At 38.9% G+C, this 18369-nt stretch overlaps 1 protein-coding gene across 10 annotated transcripts in view; it reads right to left on the bottom strand.

Annotated features, from left to right (window-relative positions):
• Positions 1-76: 76 nt before the first annotated feature.
• Positions 77-18369, bottom strand: part of LOC112567067 (diacylglycerol kinase zeta-like) — a 121492-nt gene continuing 103199 nt past the window's right edge. For 6 of the 10 annotated variants that reach the window (XM_025243599.1, XM_025243601.1, XM_025243600.1 and 3 more), the window contains 12 exons: positions 17485-17606; positions 14504-14586; positions 13914-13992; positions 13101-13368; positions 9788-9874; positions 8221-8336; positions 8067-8104; positions 7337-7457; positions 6765-6801; positions 6338-6437; positions 5968-6031; positions 77-5669 (listed from right to left, as the gene is read on the bottom strand). In XM_025243599.1, coding sequence (XP_025099384.1) covers positions 5617-5669; positions 5968-6031; positions 6338-6437; positions 6765-6801; positions 7337-7457; positions 8067-8104; positions 8221-8336; positions 9788-9874; positions 13101-13368; positions 13914-13992; positions 14504-14586; positions 17485-17606 — 1168 coding nt within the window. In that variant the 3' untranslated portion in view covers positions 77-5616. Of the gene's footprint in view, positions 5670-5967; positions 6032-6337; positions 6438-6764; positions 6802-7336; positions 7458-8066; positions 8105-8220; positions 8337-9767; positions 9875-13100; positions 13369-13913; positions 13993-14503; positions 14587-17484; positions 17607-18369 lie in introns of those variants that run through there. The other 4 variants (XM_025243595.1, XM_025243596.1, XM_025243597.1 and 1 more) reach the window with 3 other exon arrangements.

Below are 18369 nucleotides of genomic sequence, written 5' to 3'. Positions count from 1 at the left end.
CAGCTTTTGCTAACAACAACAAAACCAGCAGACAACCACCATTTTTGAGAACCCAAAAACAGAACAAACCCACAGCTGCTGTGAAATGTCTTTTATCACAGTGAAGATCTTTAACAAAATGATGCAAGGTACACTTGGATGTAAAATAATCTGTTACAAAATATAGTGTCAAGGTTGGCTACATGACTTCATTGTACAGGATGCTATTGATGTGCTTGTTAAGTGGGGTCATGACAAAAGGGTTTTGGGGTGGGGGAGGCCATATTTGTACCAGTAAATCTTGGAATGGTTGCTGTCAAAGATCATCACACAACTGCTAAAGATATGTAAATCTGAATTATCCTGTTTTCTAATTTGTGTATAAACTTCTTGGTGCTTAGGATTCTCATTGATATCCTGAACACTGCCAGAATCTGAAAGAGGAGTGGAGGACTCAGCACCTCCTCTTGGCCAAACTTGAAATTTCTAAATTATCTCTAGATAATGAGGTAAAAAAAAATTGCCAAAAAAAAGGGACTCTGCCTCTCCCACCAGACACACATGACCATTCTGTTTTACAGCACGTTTGTGTTCAAAGCCTACCGCTAAAGACACCTGACCAGCAAGATTATCTTGCCTCTCCCTCACTACAGGTCCTAGTGACCCACCATGTAATCACAGGTAGGTATGCGAATGAAACAAAGTCAAGATAGAAGTTGGTGACACACCAAACACAGATGCAGACATGTGGTGGTGACACTGGTGCAGCGTCAGGTTGTGACGACCGAGGCTGCATGCCACGGCGACGTGATAAAAAACCTGTCACAACAATCAAAATAAAAATCTGGCCCGCTCACCACATGGAAAGACGACAAAAATCTGCAGCACTATGGTGAACCAATCTTGCAGGTCTTCTTGGCTGGGACGATAGGTTTTGTTCATAATGTCTGAACACCGACAGCCATGTGACTGACCTGGAAGTGCATGTGTAAACATGGTGAGGTTTGAAAAGACTGGGTGCATAGGATGTGCTCAGTGGCCAAGGCACGTAAGTACCCTTAGGACAAACACAGTGTTTTTCATTAGCTTGAAATCAAGGACCACAAATATGTGTCACTCTACTTTCTCTTACCACAGAATAACGAGCATTTAGTTCCACCTTCAAGGGATGGGCTTCATGAAAAAAATACTCCATTCATAAAACTACGCTGGTTCGTGCCTGCAATTAAAGACAGGTACCAAACTGCACCACCAACAGGTACTCTGCTCCTTTATGTATAAAAAGAAACAACATTCTAAGAGCTTGCAACACAACAAACTGTAGGCAGCAACAAGACAACATAGTGAGGAAAACTAGGAGAGAGGATTAGTGAAAAGCTTCATAGGGAGTCTGAGAATCCTTACCAGATTAAATCTGTTTTCTTAAACAGTGTGATGGGTCATACTAATTGCTAATGACGCCAACATTACAATTTTTCCAAGAATGCATATTTAAACAGTTTTATAGAATTAATGACAAGGGTAAGCAATCATAAACAAAAAAAGGAATTTAAAATGGACTTTGTACAGTAATAACCTATTTGAGAAATTAGCATTCTGACAACACATTAATTATGATGGTTAAAACGAAGAAAAAGTATGAACTTGCATTGACTTTTGACTATACTGAATAAAATTCTTCCATCTTCGCTAGATAATAATTTTCACTTCATTGAAAATTAAATTATGCTGCTGCTTTTCTCTCTGAAGATCTTATCATCTTTCAATGGTTTCAAAACTTTTAAAAGATTAATAGTCTCTCTAAACTAGTTTATAGAATAGCCTACAGCTGCATTTATTTACATCAAGATTACTGTTGTTGACATATTGTTACATTTCACTACTTTGCATCAAGTTTGGAAACTAGAAGTACATGTTAGCCACACATCACAAGCTGCATTGAGCACAACTGAGAATTAGGAAGAATGAAACAAGTTAAATATTGGTTATTTTTATATTTCATCATCTTATTTCTTCCAGAGTTGTGCATGCCGAGCATCACTAAAAGTGCACTTCTCCGTCATGATCTCAGCAGATCAAAATCATTGCAAAACTTAAAGCAGCTTCTGTTCCAAAGCTAATAATATTCTGACCAAGCATTTAGAATGTTCAGCTTTGACAGAATCATTTGCACATGAATGATCTTGTTACGAAAACAGAGTTCCTTGAGGTCATTTTCAAGGACCTATACAGCAATGAAAAGTGTTGACAGTCTCCTATCTTGTCAATATTCTGAGATGTTTCTACCCATATACTCTGCACGCTGTTAATGTTCTTTATGGCTTCTTCATCTCCAGCCAAGGATAATTTAAGTTTCTTTAGTCTTTTCGTGTCAGAGAAGAGAAGGAAGATATCAATCTCATTATTATTTGTAATATATTGTAGAATTATTTTTCAAAATTAACAAGCCCAGAAAAAATGGCAACTTACAAAAGCTGGAGTTTTACACACACCCTGGTGGGCCAGTGCAACTCCATGGAATGAACCATTTATATGAGCAAAGAAGTAAAAGGGAATAAATTAAAAATACAAAGCCCACTGAATCTTGCCTGAGCAGGATCACAGCTTGCACCTATGGCATGCTAGAGAAACGAACAGCATCCCAGCTAAGCTATTCTGTAATGATATAATACTTCGCTAAATTCGCATGCTCAACGCTTAGTAATGGCAATTAATACTTGCGTAGGTTAATAACAAGCTTATATATTACTTACGTACTTGACAGTACTTACATCTTCACTCATCTTCTAGCAGACAGACCAGCTGTACACTTGCTATCAGATGATTACAAGCTGATACAATATATGGTTGAATGAAACAACTCTTGGTACACCAGGTATCCCATCGTTGTCAAGTTTTCTACAAATCCCTATGCAGCCTGCTCACCTAACCCTTTCTTTACCAGGCCACCAAAATATAATCTTTACTGATAAATTCACCAAAAATTCCCATATGGCCATCCTGTGTTTCATGGAGACAACAATGGTGTGCCTCAACATGAAAACCGATGTGCTTCATATACATAGTGTACACTACAGACACAAAGTTCTAGTCATGATGAATGGGTTTGCCTTGGAGGAATCCATTTTTTTTCTTTTGGCTTTGAATGGGATTCTCCAAAGATCAAAGGACTTGAATATGTGAGTAAGGGGTTGACGGGGGTGGGAGAGGGGAAGAGAGAGGATGGGAAGGAGAAGAAGAAAGGCATTTCTGTACATTTGTCATCGCATAATCAGTTTATAGAGCTATCAATCTTTTTAAATTACCATTCATTCATTGCAAACTGCATGAAAGTCACCGACATTCTCGTTGTAAACAATAAACATTGAAAATTCATAACAAAATATGTATACCTGGCATGTACAGGGAGGAAGAGTAGAAAAATATGGGAAACAATATGTCTAACTCACACTGCTTAACACAAAGGTGACCACAAAAGAAGAGGGTGAAAATAATGCCATACATGAGGTACAGAAAAGCAATTAGCATTTTAAAAAGTGTGAAAATGAATTGTCTAAGTATGTTAAAGATAGTAGAATTTGCAGTTCTGTCCATTTAAGAGCAGAACTATCAACTCTTGAGTCTAGTGTCTGGAATGTTCCATTTTTACTTCTGTAAAACTTCAGCTTCGAGCTGAGAAATGAAAATGAAGCCAAAGTAACTGCTGCACTGTAATACTACCTGAATGTATAAGGTGTCATCGTGAGTTGTGTGAAATCTACTGGCACATCACACTTTCAGTCTAACAGCCTCATCTTGATACTCCAGCCCCAGGGATCCACTATTGTAGACACAATGCATGTCTGCTATCTGTTATGTCTATAGTGGCCTTTCTTATGCTGTTACCCTGAGTGCTGTGATTGCATACACTTCTGATGAAAGAATACAGACATCATGACACATCTGTCAGAAACACACCTTAGATGCCCAATCTACACCCAGCGAAAAAAGCAAATCAGAAGAAACAAAAACCCAACCAATCAAAATTAAAACAAAAAAGTCCACTTAAAGAAACATACAAAATAAAAAATTTGAGCCAAAGACAATGAAAAAAAACATAGCAATGAAGCACTGAAGAAAAATCCCTTTCCAAACAGGTATCTATGTATATCTGCACATCTGCACACATGAATCTGTGTATGAACACACACATATCTCTGTAAGCACACATTCAAGTACCTTGTTAAGTTCGCATTTAACTCAAAACATTAAAAATAACAATTTCAAACAGGCTGAAGCATATAAGCCTACCTTTGGTCTATGAACGAAGGCATTGGCGGTTATACGTAAAGAAACCCATCTCCTAGCCGCTTGCTCCACGCCAGGTTCAGCTTTAACACAGAGTTTCTGGGTCCAAGTCCCTGAGGCCTTTGTGATACTCTTCCCCTCCTTTTGTCAAAAAAAAGCCTATGCAGGCCTCAGTTGTGCACAAGCACAAAAAGAACAACTCCACCCCATTTTGTATGCATCTGCTTTTCCAGATACATCAATGTTAACGTGAAAAAGTGACATAACATCGCACCACCCCAGACACTCACACAAACAAGAAATCCCACATCCCAGAAAGTGTGAATGTAAAACCTTGATAAAACACTGAAGGTGTACATGTCAAAAAAAAAAAAAAAAAAAAGAAAAAAGAAAAGAAACAAAAAAAGAAGATAAATGGCAGCCTCAAAAAAATTCTTGCACTGTCAGTAGGTGTGACACTATTTCTGACATTACTGACCACGTTCTTCAGACAAGCTAAAATTTTCTTTTCAGCTACACCTGTGATGACTTTATATTGCATATGAAGGGTATGGGGCTAACGTTACCTTGTTCCATCAAACAGAAAATGGTGCAAAAAAAAAAGTCAGAAGGAGACAGCCCCTTGATTTCAGGGTGGTCTGCACTACGGAGACTATCTTTTTTCACGATGAAGTCATTGAATAACAGAAAGTAGCCTAAAATGAATTAGGGGAGACAGGTAAGGCAAGAAAGAGAATGTAGCTGGCTGTGTGTGCGTGTGTAAGAGTGTGACAGCAAGAGAGAGAGAAGAAAAGTATGCTGCATTATTAGGTGCACATTGCCCAGAAGCTTTCTAAATTCCTTGCACAAGGAAAAAAAAAAACCATCATCACAGCAGGTGAGTGGTGTTGCTGCAGTATGCTGGTGTTTGTGAACTGGGCGGTAAACATTCCATGGGGCAAGATGCTGGAGAGAATGGGCAGGTTTTTTTTCCCCCTGCCGCTGAAACCAACGTCCATATGTTGGGTTGGCAGAAAAACATGCAGGTGTGACATGTAGACACTGATAGTGATAAGGAGCCGGCCTGGTGAGGTCCATACATACAGGTGCTGCAAGTGATTCTGTTAATAGACTCAACAACCAAAAAAAAAAAAAAAATCCTGGAAACCAGGGTTTGGGGAACAGACATTTGCATAGCACTGACAGTCTGGCTGGAACCAGGTAAATGAAGCAGGTCTTGTGACAAAGTGATTGAGGGATGGTGAGGTGGCTGTGCTGAGGAAGGAATGAGGGTAGGGCACTTGATTCCTGCACACATTGCTGCACAGACTTTGGACTTGGTGGCGGGAGCTGAGAGGCCAAATGCATACATCATACAGCGGTCTCCTGGTCCTCTGACACCACTCGCTGGAAATGTTCTTGATCTGTCAACAAACATATGGGCAGACATGTTTGAGGGCAGATGTATTCGAAGTGATGATAAGGAAATAATCACCCCATTAATGTGCTACATTATCCCCCAAAACCAGTTCTTGCAAACAATGCAATCAAGAACTGGAAAACTGATCTTCAAATCCTCATTTCGTTTGTTGCCTACTGACAACAACACACCACCAGCCCCCTTCCAGTAACACAGCTGCTAATAGTGAATGTTGTAACATGCAAGGTAACACAAGGTAAAGCTGCTGTGCCTGCATACATCTGATGGCAGCTACAACTCACTTTCCAGGTATGCTGCTAGCTCCTTGTCATCGGCCTTCATGGCCTGCTGCCGCGGGGAATTACCCTAAGGAGGACCCAAAAGAAGTTGAGATAAGCAGGTGGTCATCATGAAATGCTGGTAAGACACCCCTAAAGCCTCAGGTGCTTTTCCTCTTTATAAATGCATGTTGTATTATAAAATTCTCCTGTACATTTGATCTTGTGAATTAGCAATTTCATGACCTTGAAGACTCAGTCACACAAAGAAATTGAAACAGAAATATTATTTCTTCTTTCACCATCAACATTTCTCTTTGCGAAAAGCAGGAGTTATAACTCTGACTTGGTGTGAACAGGGTGAAAACCCAAGATAGAGAAGACACATGCAAACCTGAAAGTCAAGGCGGGTCAGGGAGGCACCAGCAGCCACCAGCATGTGGCAGATAGCACGTCGCTGGTACCAGGCTGCCTTGTGGAGAGCTGTTTGACCTCTGTTCATGATTGCAGATACATTGACATGCACACACACACACACAAATTTCTCTCTCTGTAATGTGCATCAACAGTTTACTGGAGTTCATTCACAGCTAAATAAAGTAAGGCATAAGATAATATCTGTAAGTTTTGTGTTCTTTAACTCATTAGGGTGTGCGTTACAATTATTTTTCCTACCTTGGCAAAGCTACTTTAAATACTATATAGTCATCACCTGCATATAACTCCAGAGTATTTTGCTTCTGCCATGTCAATAATACATCTTGTGTGAGAATACACATTATTTTATACTTCAGGGCTAAAAAAAATTCTTGTTCACTTACTTTTCATGTTCCACCATGTCCAGTATCACTGGTGGAGCTGGAAAAAAAAAGGTGGAATCAAAAAGAAGGTTTTGAACTTGGTATCCCTCCCACATCTCCCTTCCACCAGCCCCAGATGCCAGAAGGATTTTTTTTCTTCTTCTTAATCACGATTGCTAATTAATCACTGAAGGATATTAACCGCAAAAAGGGAATTTAATCACTAAAAAGAAAATACCCCCTTCACCCTCTTTCCAAACACTCCCTCACTGTATCCTATACCTTGCTGTACTCCATACAACACTTGAATCTGCTATGCTTCTCAGAGATTTCTATGGGTGTAAACTAATCAATCAAGACCACTAACAATAATTTCAGATCTTCCAAACAGTTTTGTGTGAACACAAAAATTCTTAATCAATTTCAAGCATACATCTGAATACACTTACATCACTATGGTTAATATGACCATAAGTTAGTGAGACATATCTTCTTTACAAGCCAATGATATGTTATGATGTGTTATGGTGAATGTCAGACTACTGCGTGCTGAGAATAATAAAGCAGTACATTCTAGTCTTAAGTGTACTGACCGTTATCTATCAGAAACTTGACAGTATTTTTGTGACCAAAGCGTGCAGCGTGATGTAGAGCAGTCATACCATACTGGTCTGTCACCAACAGGTCAGCACCTTTGTGGTAAGCTTCACACAGCTGGGAAGGAAAAGCCAACAGCCTAAGTAGATTATTTACTTAATGAACACACACGATAGGTTGCACATGGACTTAGTTGGGTGAGAAAATAAAAAGTAAACACTACGAAATGTAAAATACAAAATTTAACTGTACATAAATATCAGCAATTTAAAGCAGAAATCTTTGGCACCTGATCTGATAACAAAATGGCAACCTTAAGGTAAATGTAAACAGTCCCATAGCATGATGGTCATAGGGGAAGTGAACGCGTGGCTCACTGTGTCTGTCACGTGCATGGACCACCAGGCTATGCAGTCTTTTAATCATTCTTAATGTCATTATAAGACTTGTCAAATGTGCTATTGACAAGAAACGTATGCCTGTATCCTTCACAGTCATGACGAACACAAGCCTTCCATTCTTTCACTTGTTCACTCATGCATGCATCCTTCACATAAAGCAGTGATATTGCTCACAATAAAGTTACATGGGTCATTATGAAAGTGTGAAACAACACTCCTATATTTTTGCCTCACCCACCACCACTATCTTAAATATTTTACTTTCTTCATTGTTAAAACCTATAAGCTCACCCACTTCATCTACACTGTGTAAAAATCAGCTCACCTTTTGCAGTTCCCCTCTTTTAGAAGCATCAAGTAATGCTGTTGGGACAAAGGAACATAAGCATGCTGTTGAAAACAAACATATAAAATACATTCACTTCATGAAAAGACAATTAAATAACATTTTGTGACATAAGCAGTTTGTCAGAATGTACCTTTCTCTAATGGTGAGGTTATGCGTGGCACAGCTTCAGTAGTCGCATGGGAGACAAGGTTGAAGTTATAGTGCTTATCGTGTCCTGTGGTAGAGTTAGGTGTCCCTGGTTCTGAGCTGCAAATTACAGAGACTTCTCACTCACTAAGCATGCACCTGTGAATGACATTTGTGTTAAAAAATGTAATTAAAAGATGGTTGCTGTAAATATAAACAATGGAACTTGGGGAGAGAACCTGCTTTATGATATCAGCTTTTTAAAGCTGCAAAATATGTAAAGTTACTCCGTATTCATTTCTAGGAGAAGTTTGCATGAACTGCAAGCTAAATCAATGAACTTGAAAAATGTAATTTAACACAGGATAGAGACTAATACTATGTAGACCCAAGAACAAGCATTTAGACCTTAACACATTTTCCTAATTATCCATGCAACATCAGCCAGTAAATAATGCGAGCATCAACAACAACAGTCATACAAGTGACATTAACAGGCCAAGCATGTAGAGAGAATAGTCTAAAGATACAATGAGTTTGTGAAGTATGGTGACTGCTAGGGAAAAGCAAAGCAGCATTTATAGTAGCATGTAGTATCATAAAAGCATACAGCATCATAGAAGTCATTGCATGTAAAAAAAAAAAAAAACCAAATGAATTTCTAGAGCATTGGTGACAAAAAAGTACATGTACAGAATCAGGTGCAAAAAAGGTGAGCAGCTTGGTTTTACACCTGACAAAGAGAATATGTGTTATGAATCAATAAATGACCCTTGAGGGAGCCAAACAAAAAAAAAAAAAATGTGATTTTTTTGTCCACATCCAAACTTTTGGCATTTCAGACATAATCAGCCATGCTGGAAGCATTACGAAGTGCATCCACATCTAAAGAATACTGAAGTGCACATTACATCACAGATTTACTAGTCTTTTTTTTTGGCAAACATTGAAAATATTACGTTTGATCAGAGACTTCTGCATGAGTCCAAAGAGAGGGTGTAACAAAGTAAATTGCACAAAAGTGAAAAAAAATCTTTTCATCTTTTTTTGCTGTATTTATTAGGGAAGCATCAGCATGCCAGCCATTTACTCTTGTGCTTTTTTATATCACTCCCAAACTGCCTCGCTCACTCAGTTTTTTTTCCTCTCTCTCACTCACACACAAAGTCTTTCAAATATTTAAAGTCAACTGTCTGATGATAATCTGCCTACAGATAAACAAATAAAAATGTTTACAAATGAAAGCAGTTCTCTGGAATAACTCAAGATGTCTGCAAATAATTTCTGAGGTGTGTGAGTAGAGGCATTGCATAATGAATGAAGCCAAGGAAAGAAAAAAAGTATTTTCTATAATTTTGTTACTAGATATGATAGTTGGCATTAAAATAAGAATTTAGCAGTCCTGCTTTCTTTGTAAGACGTCTTTATAAACTATACATGATGACAACAACAGGACCAGGGACCATCACCAACATTGCTATTGCAGTCTAGTGGGTGCCAAGAGGCACATGCAGACATGCATATGCAGACATATGTGAACACATGTATTACAAAAGGGCTGAGGGGGAGACCTGCTGTTGGGGCCAGGGGGCGGAGGCACTAGTAGGAAGTTCTCCATGTTCTCCACCAGCAGAGGCAAGGTAGGAAACTCTGGTGACCTGAGCAGACAACATGAAACAGTATTGACCAATCACCATAATTAAGCCTGCTTGAACCTTCTATAGCAGAAGCTCTCTTTCCATTTTAACAAGGATTAAAAAAAAACCCAACAATAATGTCTCTGGCACACTCCCTATAGGTGTATGCCTGAAGGACTGCTGTTATCACAGTTAACTTTGTTTTTGTGATGATAAAAATTCTTCAGGAGCGCACACAAATTCTTCACCATATTACAGGTTAACTTTCCATGCAGATGTAATGGCTACAGGCAAATGGTACAAGGCTGTATGTCTCACTGGGCTAGATCATTCACCATATTATTACTAAAGTCATTTCCCATCTATCTAGGCTTGCTTGAATTTTTTTCAATTTAACACATTAAAGCAATTTTTAAAAACAATTGTAGGTCTGAAAAGTAATTATAACACTTTGAAAGCATCCCTTCCAAAAACAATATACAACTATAAATTGATATAATGTACTAGCACAATTTTTACCCTTTGAACATTTTTATAAAGCATTTGAAGTGCTGATCTGACTTTATATATCCAGTACCTTATCAAACATCATTTCTGCTGCTAAGATAATTTGCTGCCCATGTTACCATCTATATGACAACATTTAACTACAGTTGTACTGAAGATAGACAAAACAAAAGTGACCGATTGTAACTGATGGGTGCTGACACCAACAATTCAGTGCTCTCAGCACAAGTTGCTTTATTCCTGAGGTTTTTTTTTCTTACAACAGGGAGGTCAAAGGCATGTGTTTAGTCATTGCAAGACATATCCCCACCATCACAGATCAATAGATTCTGATATAAACAAACGTTTACTGATATTTCACCACTGTAGTGGGTTATAGTGATTTTCTCTATAGCCCTCACAATACTGGGAGACAACTCAAAGAAAACATGAAAATGGACCCAAGGACTGATAGCCTCCCTTGCCAAATCTTTGCGTGATGGTTGAATGACAAAATAGGAGTGCAGCAACTACATCAAATGAAACCCTCTGGGATAAGCATTTTTAAAAAAGTTAAGTGCAATTCTTATGTTTCAAGAGGGCATTCAGATGAGAGAGTGTAACTGTGAAGCCATTTGAAACGAAAACTGCAGATCACAAGATTTATTTTTCAAACTGGTTGAAGAAATAATACAAACAAGTAAAGAGAGATCTGCATTAACTGTTTGTGATGAAAATGAAATACAGCGGTGGGTGCTACCTACTGAATATGACCCCCCCCACCCCAAAAAAAAAAAAATGGGCAGCCCAATGGATATATTTTCTTTATGCATTTTTTTTTTTTTTTTTTTTTTTGAGACTGATAAAGCTCAGAACTTTTTTTTACTAAAATTGTATTTTTCTCCACAATATTCACAAATACATGCTTAGTCATTTTCAGATGTGCAAACAATAATAAACGATTATACACACACCCATGGACGCCTGATTGCCTACAAATATCCAGAAGAGCTGAGAGCAGCTGTTGGCATGTTTACAGTGACCCTGAAAAGCCTGCTAACATTATCTCTTGGTGTTACATAAGCTGTCTTTCTTTAACATTAGGTATTTGTTGAATGCAGTGATGTGCAAAACATTCACATGACATCACTGGATGGTGACTTCCAGAGCTGTGCAATTAAACACGTGACAAGTGACAAAACAAAACAGCAATACCTGCATGGACTGTAGACCCTTTAGGAAGCATGAGAACAAAATGTTTGATGTAGCAGATACTTTTGCTTTTAGCTCTCACACACTCAGGAGTCACAACTGAACCAGTAGGACTCTCTACCAAACGTGTTTATATTTCATCTATACAGGATTTTTTAGGTGACTGAGTGACTTTTATGAAGGGCTGAGGGAAAGAAGAAAAACAGAGCAAAGGAAGAAGACATCAAATGAAAATTTAGAATCTAAAAATGCTTTTTTGTGTGTGTGTGTGTTTGTGTGCCGACACTTTATGACTCCTTCTCAAACTTTACCGTAATGAAAGCTGAAAAGAAATCGATTTTGAACACTTTGGTTCATATTATTTTCTGTGGAAAAATGTTCTCCCTTTGTACTCAGGGTCTACTTTTTTCCTGCATGGCTCTGGCATTAAAGTGTTCCGCTCTGTCAGTCTCATCTTCTTCATTTGATGCAGTGATGCTGATGTCTCTAATGTGCTTTGACATGCATGTAAAAGCTCTGACAAACATCAGCTTCATGCACCTGCATGCATACACATATGCTCTTGTATCCCTCCTATCACCCACAAAGATGCAAGCACCACTACTTTCTCTCTCCCTTAGGGGGGTGAGTTCTGCTCATGATTAAGGCCAGACATTGGTGGATATACTCTGTTGTGTGCCCAAGTGAGATGTATTCTCTTGGCCATCCTCATAGCCAGCCTTCTACTGTGCTCTGAAGATGTGGAATCAAATCCTGGTCCAGTTGACCACATGATGTGCCAAGTGACCATCTCATCGGATCAAAAAGTAATGAGAACGTAGTTGTACAGATAGTCTCAGCTAAGGTTACATACCTCACCTAACCCTGGGAACACTTGTCAAGTGTCAGGACAGCCTATTCTTGAAAAGTGTGTGAAGTCTATGGAGATTATGCACAAGTAGGGAGTCTGAGTGTGTGTAGATGTCTTCCTATATGCTAAGTATTGATATGTATATATATCTTACTGTGCATGTGTTTATAGCAGTCAATTTCAATTGTTTTATAATGTTACTAGATGTGTAATTATAGCGACAGATGCTCACACCCTTGCTGGAGCTATGTTGAAACAATAAAGAATCAAATCAATCCCTCTCTTGCTAGGGAGGAGGGGTACAGAACTGAAGGAGATATGCCAAGAAAGACAAGAAATGAAAGAGAAAAATTAAAGGCTTCTCATAAAGATTGAAAAGATAACAGAAAAGTTGGGAGATAGAGTACAGACAAGGAAACCAAAGCATGGAGGAGGAGGTGAGAGGAGGCCACAGATAGTACATTGGTTATCAGAACATGATGATAAAACATTATGGTTTATTTCAAAGTCTGCAGCAATAAGACTGGATGGCAGTAACAATGACTGGACAGCATCAACAGTTCACAGGGGCAAAAGTTTGATCATTTCCTCCCTCCCTTGTCTGAAATTACACACTTAAACACTGCACTTTATAGCGGTAAAGCTTTTGCTATATTTCATAACTGAACAAGCTGCGCATACACATGGCTGAATACAAACCGAAGCATGGGTGACTTGGGTGGGGTGACTGGAAAGGCAAATGACATAGCTGAGGAGGAAGCCGACATACAGGAGCGAACTGAAATGCCCGTTGGGGTTGTCTCTCCATGGCCATTGGGGGCGCCAGCGCCTGAAAGACCTGGAGAAAGACGCACTCGTGGACTCAGTTCAGGGTCCATAATGTACAGGTCTTCGGAAGAAATGTCTGTGATAAAATGTAATGACTCCTGGGATCTGTCGATGCGGAAGAACTTCTCTGCTGTGGTGGCTGAAAGAAGAGAAAGGGTGAAAAAAGGAATTCATCTTAGTGAAAGCATCCAGGTTAAAGTCTACATCAATCCCTCTGTACTCTGGGGTGACAAAAAAGGCAGAAAGCTCACACACCTTAGTTGACCTTTACCTTTATAACCCTTTCCTCCTAGCGCTTAACTTTTTGTTTTCTTTGCCATTAACACACAGTCCCCTGTATGCGACTATCAACTGGCCTTTGAGAACTCCATGTTGACAAAATATTGGTCAGAATTATGCAATAAATTTCCAATATTCAGTTAGTTAATAGTGTAATCTTTATAGCTTTAATTCTTTACAGTGTAAAGGTTATTCCTCATCTACTAAACGAGCAAGTTTTTTTTTCCCAACCATACCTCTGACTGAATTGCAAAGAGTCAATTTAGCTTTAACAGTCTATTCATTTATGCTTTTTGTGATCTTGTTTGGGTGTTCTAAGGCTAAGCTGTCTGTGTCATAGAGATGAAGCAGTCACTCAACAAACATCTCCTGTGGGTGAACCTTTCGTTGCTAGCTACAACTTACAATCCAGGAAGCACCATTTCTGTGACAGCTGCTGTGATGGCACGCTGCTGCCTCCTTGAGCATCTGTCCCTTGGTAATCCTGTTTCACACATGACCAAGTATTTCTCATTGTTATTTGATTATGCAGTCTCCCCGGGAAACAATTAAAATCATTCTGTAGTCTTGTCTCATGTGTCCTCATTCTCATTAATTTTTTGGGGCCCTGTCATTCGATGTGGTCGTTAAACCTGCAGTGGTTCTTTTATTTTTTATTCCTGAAGGTGACACGCTGATAGAAAGACAGACTTGTGAGGTGTGAAGACTCAAAAACCTAGGGAGAGGATCTGGGGAAGACTGACAGACATTTAGCCTTTTTTGAAGTTGTTATTAATTGTAACAGTTATACAGTTACCCTTAGCTAATATTTGTCATATTTCTTTATACATGATGCAGTCCATTATTTTACTACAAATCTACCAACACCATCGCTATGACCACCAGAGTGACAGCAGCAGTTACTAGTGAAAGTGGCGCCACCAAGTTTCCTGCAGCAGTTCCTGTGGCTCCCTCATAAGATGAAAAATAAAGCAGAAAGCTAATGAGGCACTTACCACCACCTGTAATTTGTTGATCTGGTAGCGCACCTGCTCCAGGTCAGCATTGTTCTCCACTACGATGATGCCCAAGGGGACCGCTGTCACAGAGTCAACCATCAACATGTATCTAGTTGTTGGGGGGAGGGAGAGGGACTGGCCAAGGATAGTCAGGTGCACAGAGACACCACAGTGACTCCGTATCCTCTGTTTGCCATCCCTTTCAAGTGGATGTATTACCATAGTTCTTATTCTAGGGCTCATCTCATCTCACCTCATCTGTTTCCTAAGTGCAGTATGCTGATAAAAGTGGTTTGCATGTGAAACTCTGAATTGAGTCAAACGAAACCTCAAAAAAACTACCCCATTGCCCTTTGGGAAGAATTTCCCCTGTATCTTTAAACTGCCTTGTTTCGAATTAAAAAAAATTAGGATGCACTGTAGTGAAGTAACCATTACATCACGACTCACTGACTGAAATTTGTGTAATTTTTTTTTAATGTAGATGTCTTAGAAGTTTTTAGTTGGTACATTAGCACGTGTGTCTTGTCTCTTACACACACACACATGCAAAGGAGAACAAGGAATACAATGTCATAGGGTGATGTCTAAAAAGTAAAAGAAATTGCATTAGAAACTGAATTGTACCATTACTTCCATGCACTTCCAGCAGAACTAGCTCTCATCTTCAACTTCTAAAACTACAGTTGTCATTGTTCCTGGAAGCATCTATGTTAACCAGATACATAGTCTACTGAGCCCACACTTTTATCCTCAGGTTTGTAGAAGTGAGATATAATGCACAGTGTTTACTAGCATCAGCTTAAAACAAACAGCTTTCTAACTACAGGAGTTCAAACAAAATCTCCCAGGAAAATGTATGAGGCATGATATTCTGTAGCAAAAAGTAAATCACACTTGAAAATCCAATCACAAATAAGACTCCAGTATGTTTAATATGCTCTGGACATATTACCATATTTTTCAAATCCAATCACAAATAAGATTCCAGTGTGCTTATTAGGCTCTGGATATTGCCTTACCATATTTCTCAAAAGCCACCTGCTTGCCTGTCGAGCAATCCTAACTAGCCTTGTCAGCTGAGGACTTTACAGTAAATGCAGGGAAATCTTGGGTTAGTTTCATCGTGAGTTTCACATAAATTTTATTTTTAACTACTCTTTGAAGCTATAAGAATGTATGGAAAAAAAGCAAGAGCTATGTCTGCATGCAGAGGACACTTGTATCAAACTGCTAAGACACATGATGGCAACTAAGACTCCACTGTAGAGACTGGCTATAAAAACACCATGTGACAACAGATTTGTACTTTTGGGCTCCACTAGCTTCAAGCACTGTTATTCAAAGAATAAATACATAGCACTTGATAAGCACTTCTACATGAGACAAATATATTAACAACTGCAGGGTTCAGTTTGCTTCAGTTTACAGAAAACTGACTGGGTGGTGGTTATGTAGAATATAATGGAGCTGGGACAGTACAGCAATGACAACCTGTCACCGATATGTTTGCCCACAACATGCGCTTGCTGACAGAACTAAAGTGACTCGATGTTTTAATGATGGCTGAGGAAGCCCTCCAAAATGAGTTCTGGTAATATGAGGCTAACAGTGATATATTGAAATGTTTCTGCAGACTGGTAGAGAGGTGAAGATCTCAATCATTTTGTACCATCTGCTATAGGATTTCCTGACATAAAAAGAATCACAAAAAAGTGATGCATCAAAAAGGTCAGCTTGACAAAAAATGCTTATAAAGCTAGTAATCTTTTTCACTCTTCATAAATTTAAAAAATGCAATTACTATTTAAGACATGCTGAATATTTTAAAGGTTAAAGTTCAGGGACATAAATCAATGCCACACTAAATCAATTTTTGTTGCAAAAATTCTTTAGTCTGTATATCCACTTTATCTTTCTTAGCACACCAAAAAACTGCATTTTTACATTTGTAGATCTTTCACTTGTGTATGCTTGAAGTAATATTGTGCAAAACTGTTGTATTTATAATTTTCACTTGACAGAGGATGATGCTAACCACACTGTAGTGACACCATGCTAGTTTTTGGCTCTGTGTGTAAGTGTACTAGAGAACTCTAACACTTTAAATTAGAATATAAAACACCTATTCTTCCTACTTTAACTCTTTACAATCCATCCATTCGAGCATGTGTAGATAATTAAACTCATCTACTCTACGGATAAGTTAGAAACTCCCAAAAGTAAAGAGTTAATCATAATGAACAGTTTTATATGAAATTTGTGAAAAGTGTTACTAATTTTTCCAAGCAATGTTTTGTCAAATTGGCATTTCTGATTTGGCAGTTGTTTTTCTGTGGAAGACGAAGCAGCTGACTGATGACACCCCAGCATCATCTGACTTCAGGAATCAATCTAAAGTGGCTGCCAAATGGTCAAAATGATATTCTCTGCCCTTTTTGGTTCGACTTTTGATGCCATTGGCTTGGAAATCCTTCCAAATTGGTCAAATGGTCAAAACCTTAATCTCTCCAGTTTGCAGTTCAGGTGGGACTGTCAAGAAGGTAATACACAATGAAAAAATATTTTTCTGAGTTCTAAGGGGATTGCAGATGGGGTTTATATGTTTCTCAGGTTGGAAAAGGATGGACGAAACAAGAGATCTTTTATGCAGTGGCAAGGCTATGATGAAAGCATTAATGAAAGGCCGTGGAGACATCTACAGTGTGAAAAGAGATCAGAAGGGAACATGGTGAATGAGATGAGTTGCTGTTAAAAGCAATTGATTATAGCTCTACATCTTGAGATGCCAATGAGGGTGCAGCCAGTGGAGGTGGAAGAAGGCGATTGGCATTAACTGGATGTGGCCCAAGTAATGGTGCAATGACCCTAGGCAGACGCAAGGCTGAAGGATGTGAGCACAAACCCTGCACCTTGACAGCATGCTAGATGTTAGCCCATGCCAAGTCAAAGTCCATGCAGAAAAAAAAATCACTTACAAGCTGCCCGTAACTTTTCTTTATCATATTGTAAGGCTTCGTAGTCGGCCATGCTGATACGGCTGACTTGAATGCGAAGCCGCTCTGGGAGGGAAGGTGGACTGAAAAAAGCAAAATCAGGACTATAAATGGGGTCAGTCTACCCCTAACGACCCCATGGAGGAGAAATCAGGACTATAGATGGGGTCAGTCTACCCCCTAAGGACCCGATGGAGGAGAATTTAACTTCCCACAAGCCCATTACCCTCAACAGCAAACATGACAGAATCACTGGTGGATCTTACTGCACTGCACAAACTGTGATGTTCATGATTCTCTTTCAACACTACTTTTTTTTTAAAAACAATCTATGCAAAAGTCAAATATATCTACATGAACAGGACTAATGTTCATCTTCTTCAACTTACCTGAACTGTGAACATCTTTTTCCCTGTGCTACAATGTGTCACATCCCTCCCCTTATTTGATAAGATCTCGTGATGCAGGTTAAAAAAAAAAAAAACCATGCAGAGAATTATGTCTAATCTACGTGATGTGCATAGAGCATGCATCTACTGAACACAGGCTGGATGGAAAGCCACCTAAGGTACATGTTTCAGGTGGTCCAACAGCAGAGCTCAAAATAAACAAGGTTGTGGCAAATTTTTTTTCTTTTTCTCATAAACACATGTTAAATAAAACACAGCAACACAAAAAGGTTTTTGGGAAATTTCCACACATGCATTCCTTTCACTGCAAGAAAGGAAAGCTGAATACTTGAAATTACGCATATTACATTACAGTAAAATCCATGGCTGAGCTTTCCATCTGATGTATACTGTCTATTTTGAGCCCTGGAGATCACACAGGTTTCACAGGAAAGTGTATGTCAACAATTTTAGCCTT

This window comes from Pomacea canaliculata, linkage group LG6, assembly GCF_003073045.1.
Source record: "Pomacea canaliculata isolate SZHN2017 linkage group LG6, ASM307304v1, whole genome shotgun sequence".
NCBI lineage: Eukaryota > Metazoa > Mollusca > Gastropoda > Architaenioglossa > Ampullariidae > Pomacea > Pomacea canaliculata.
Note: the sequence above shows the minus strand (reverse complement) of the source record. Positions and strands in the feature narration are given on the sequence as shown.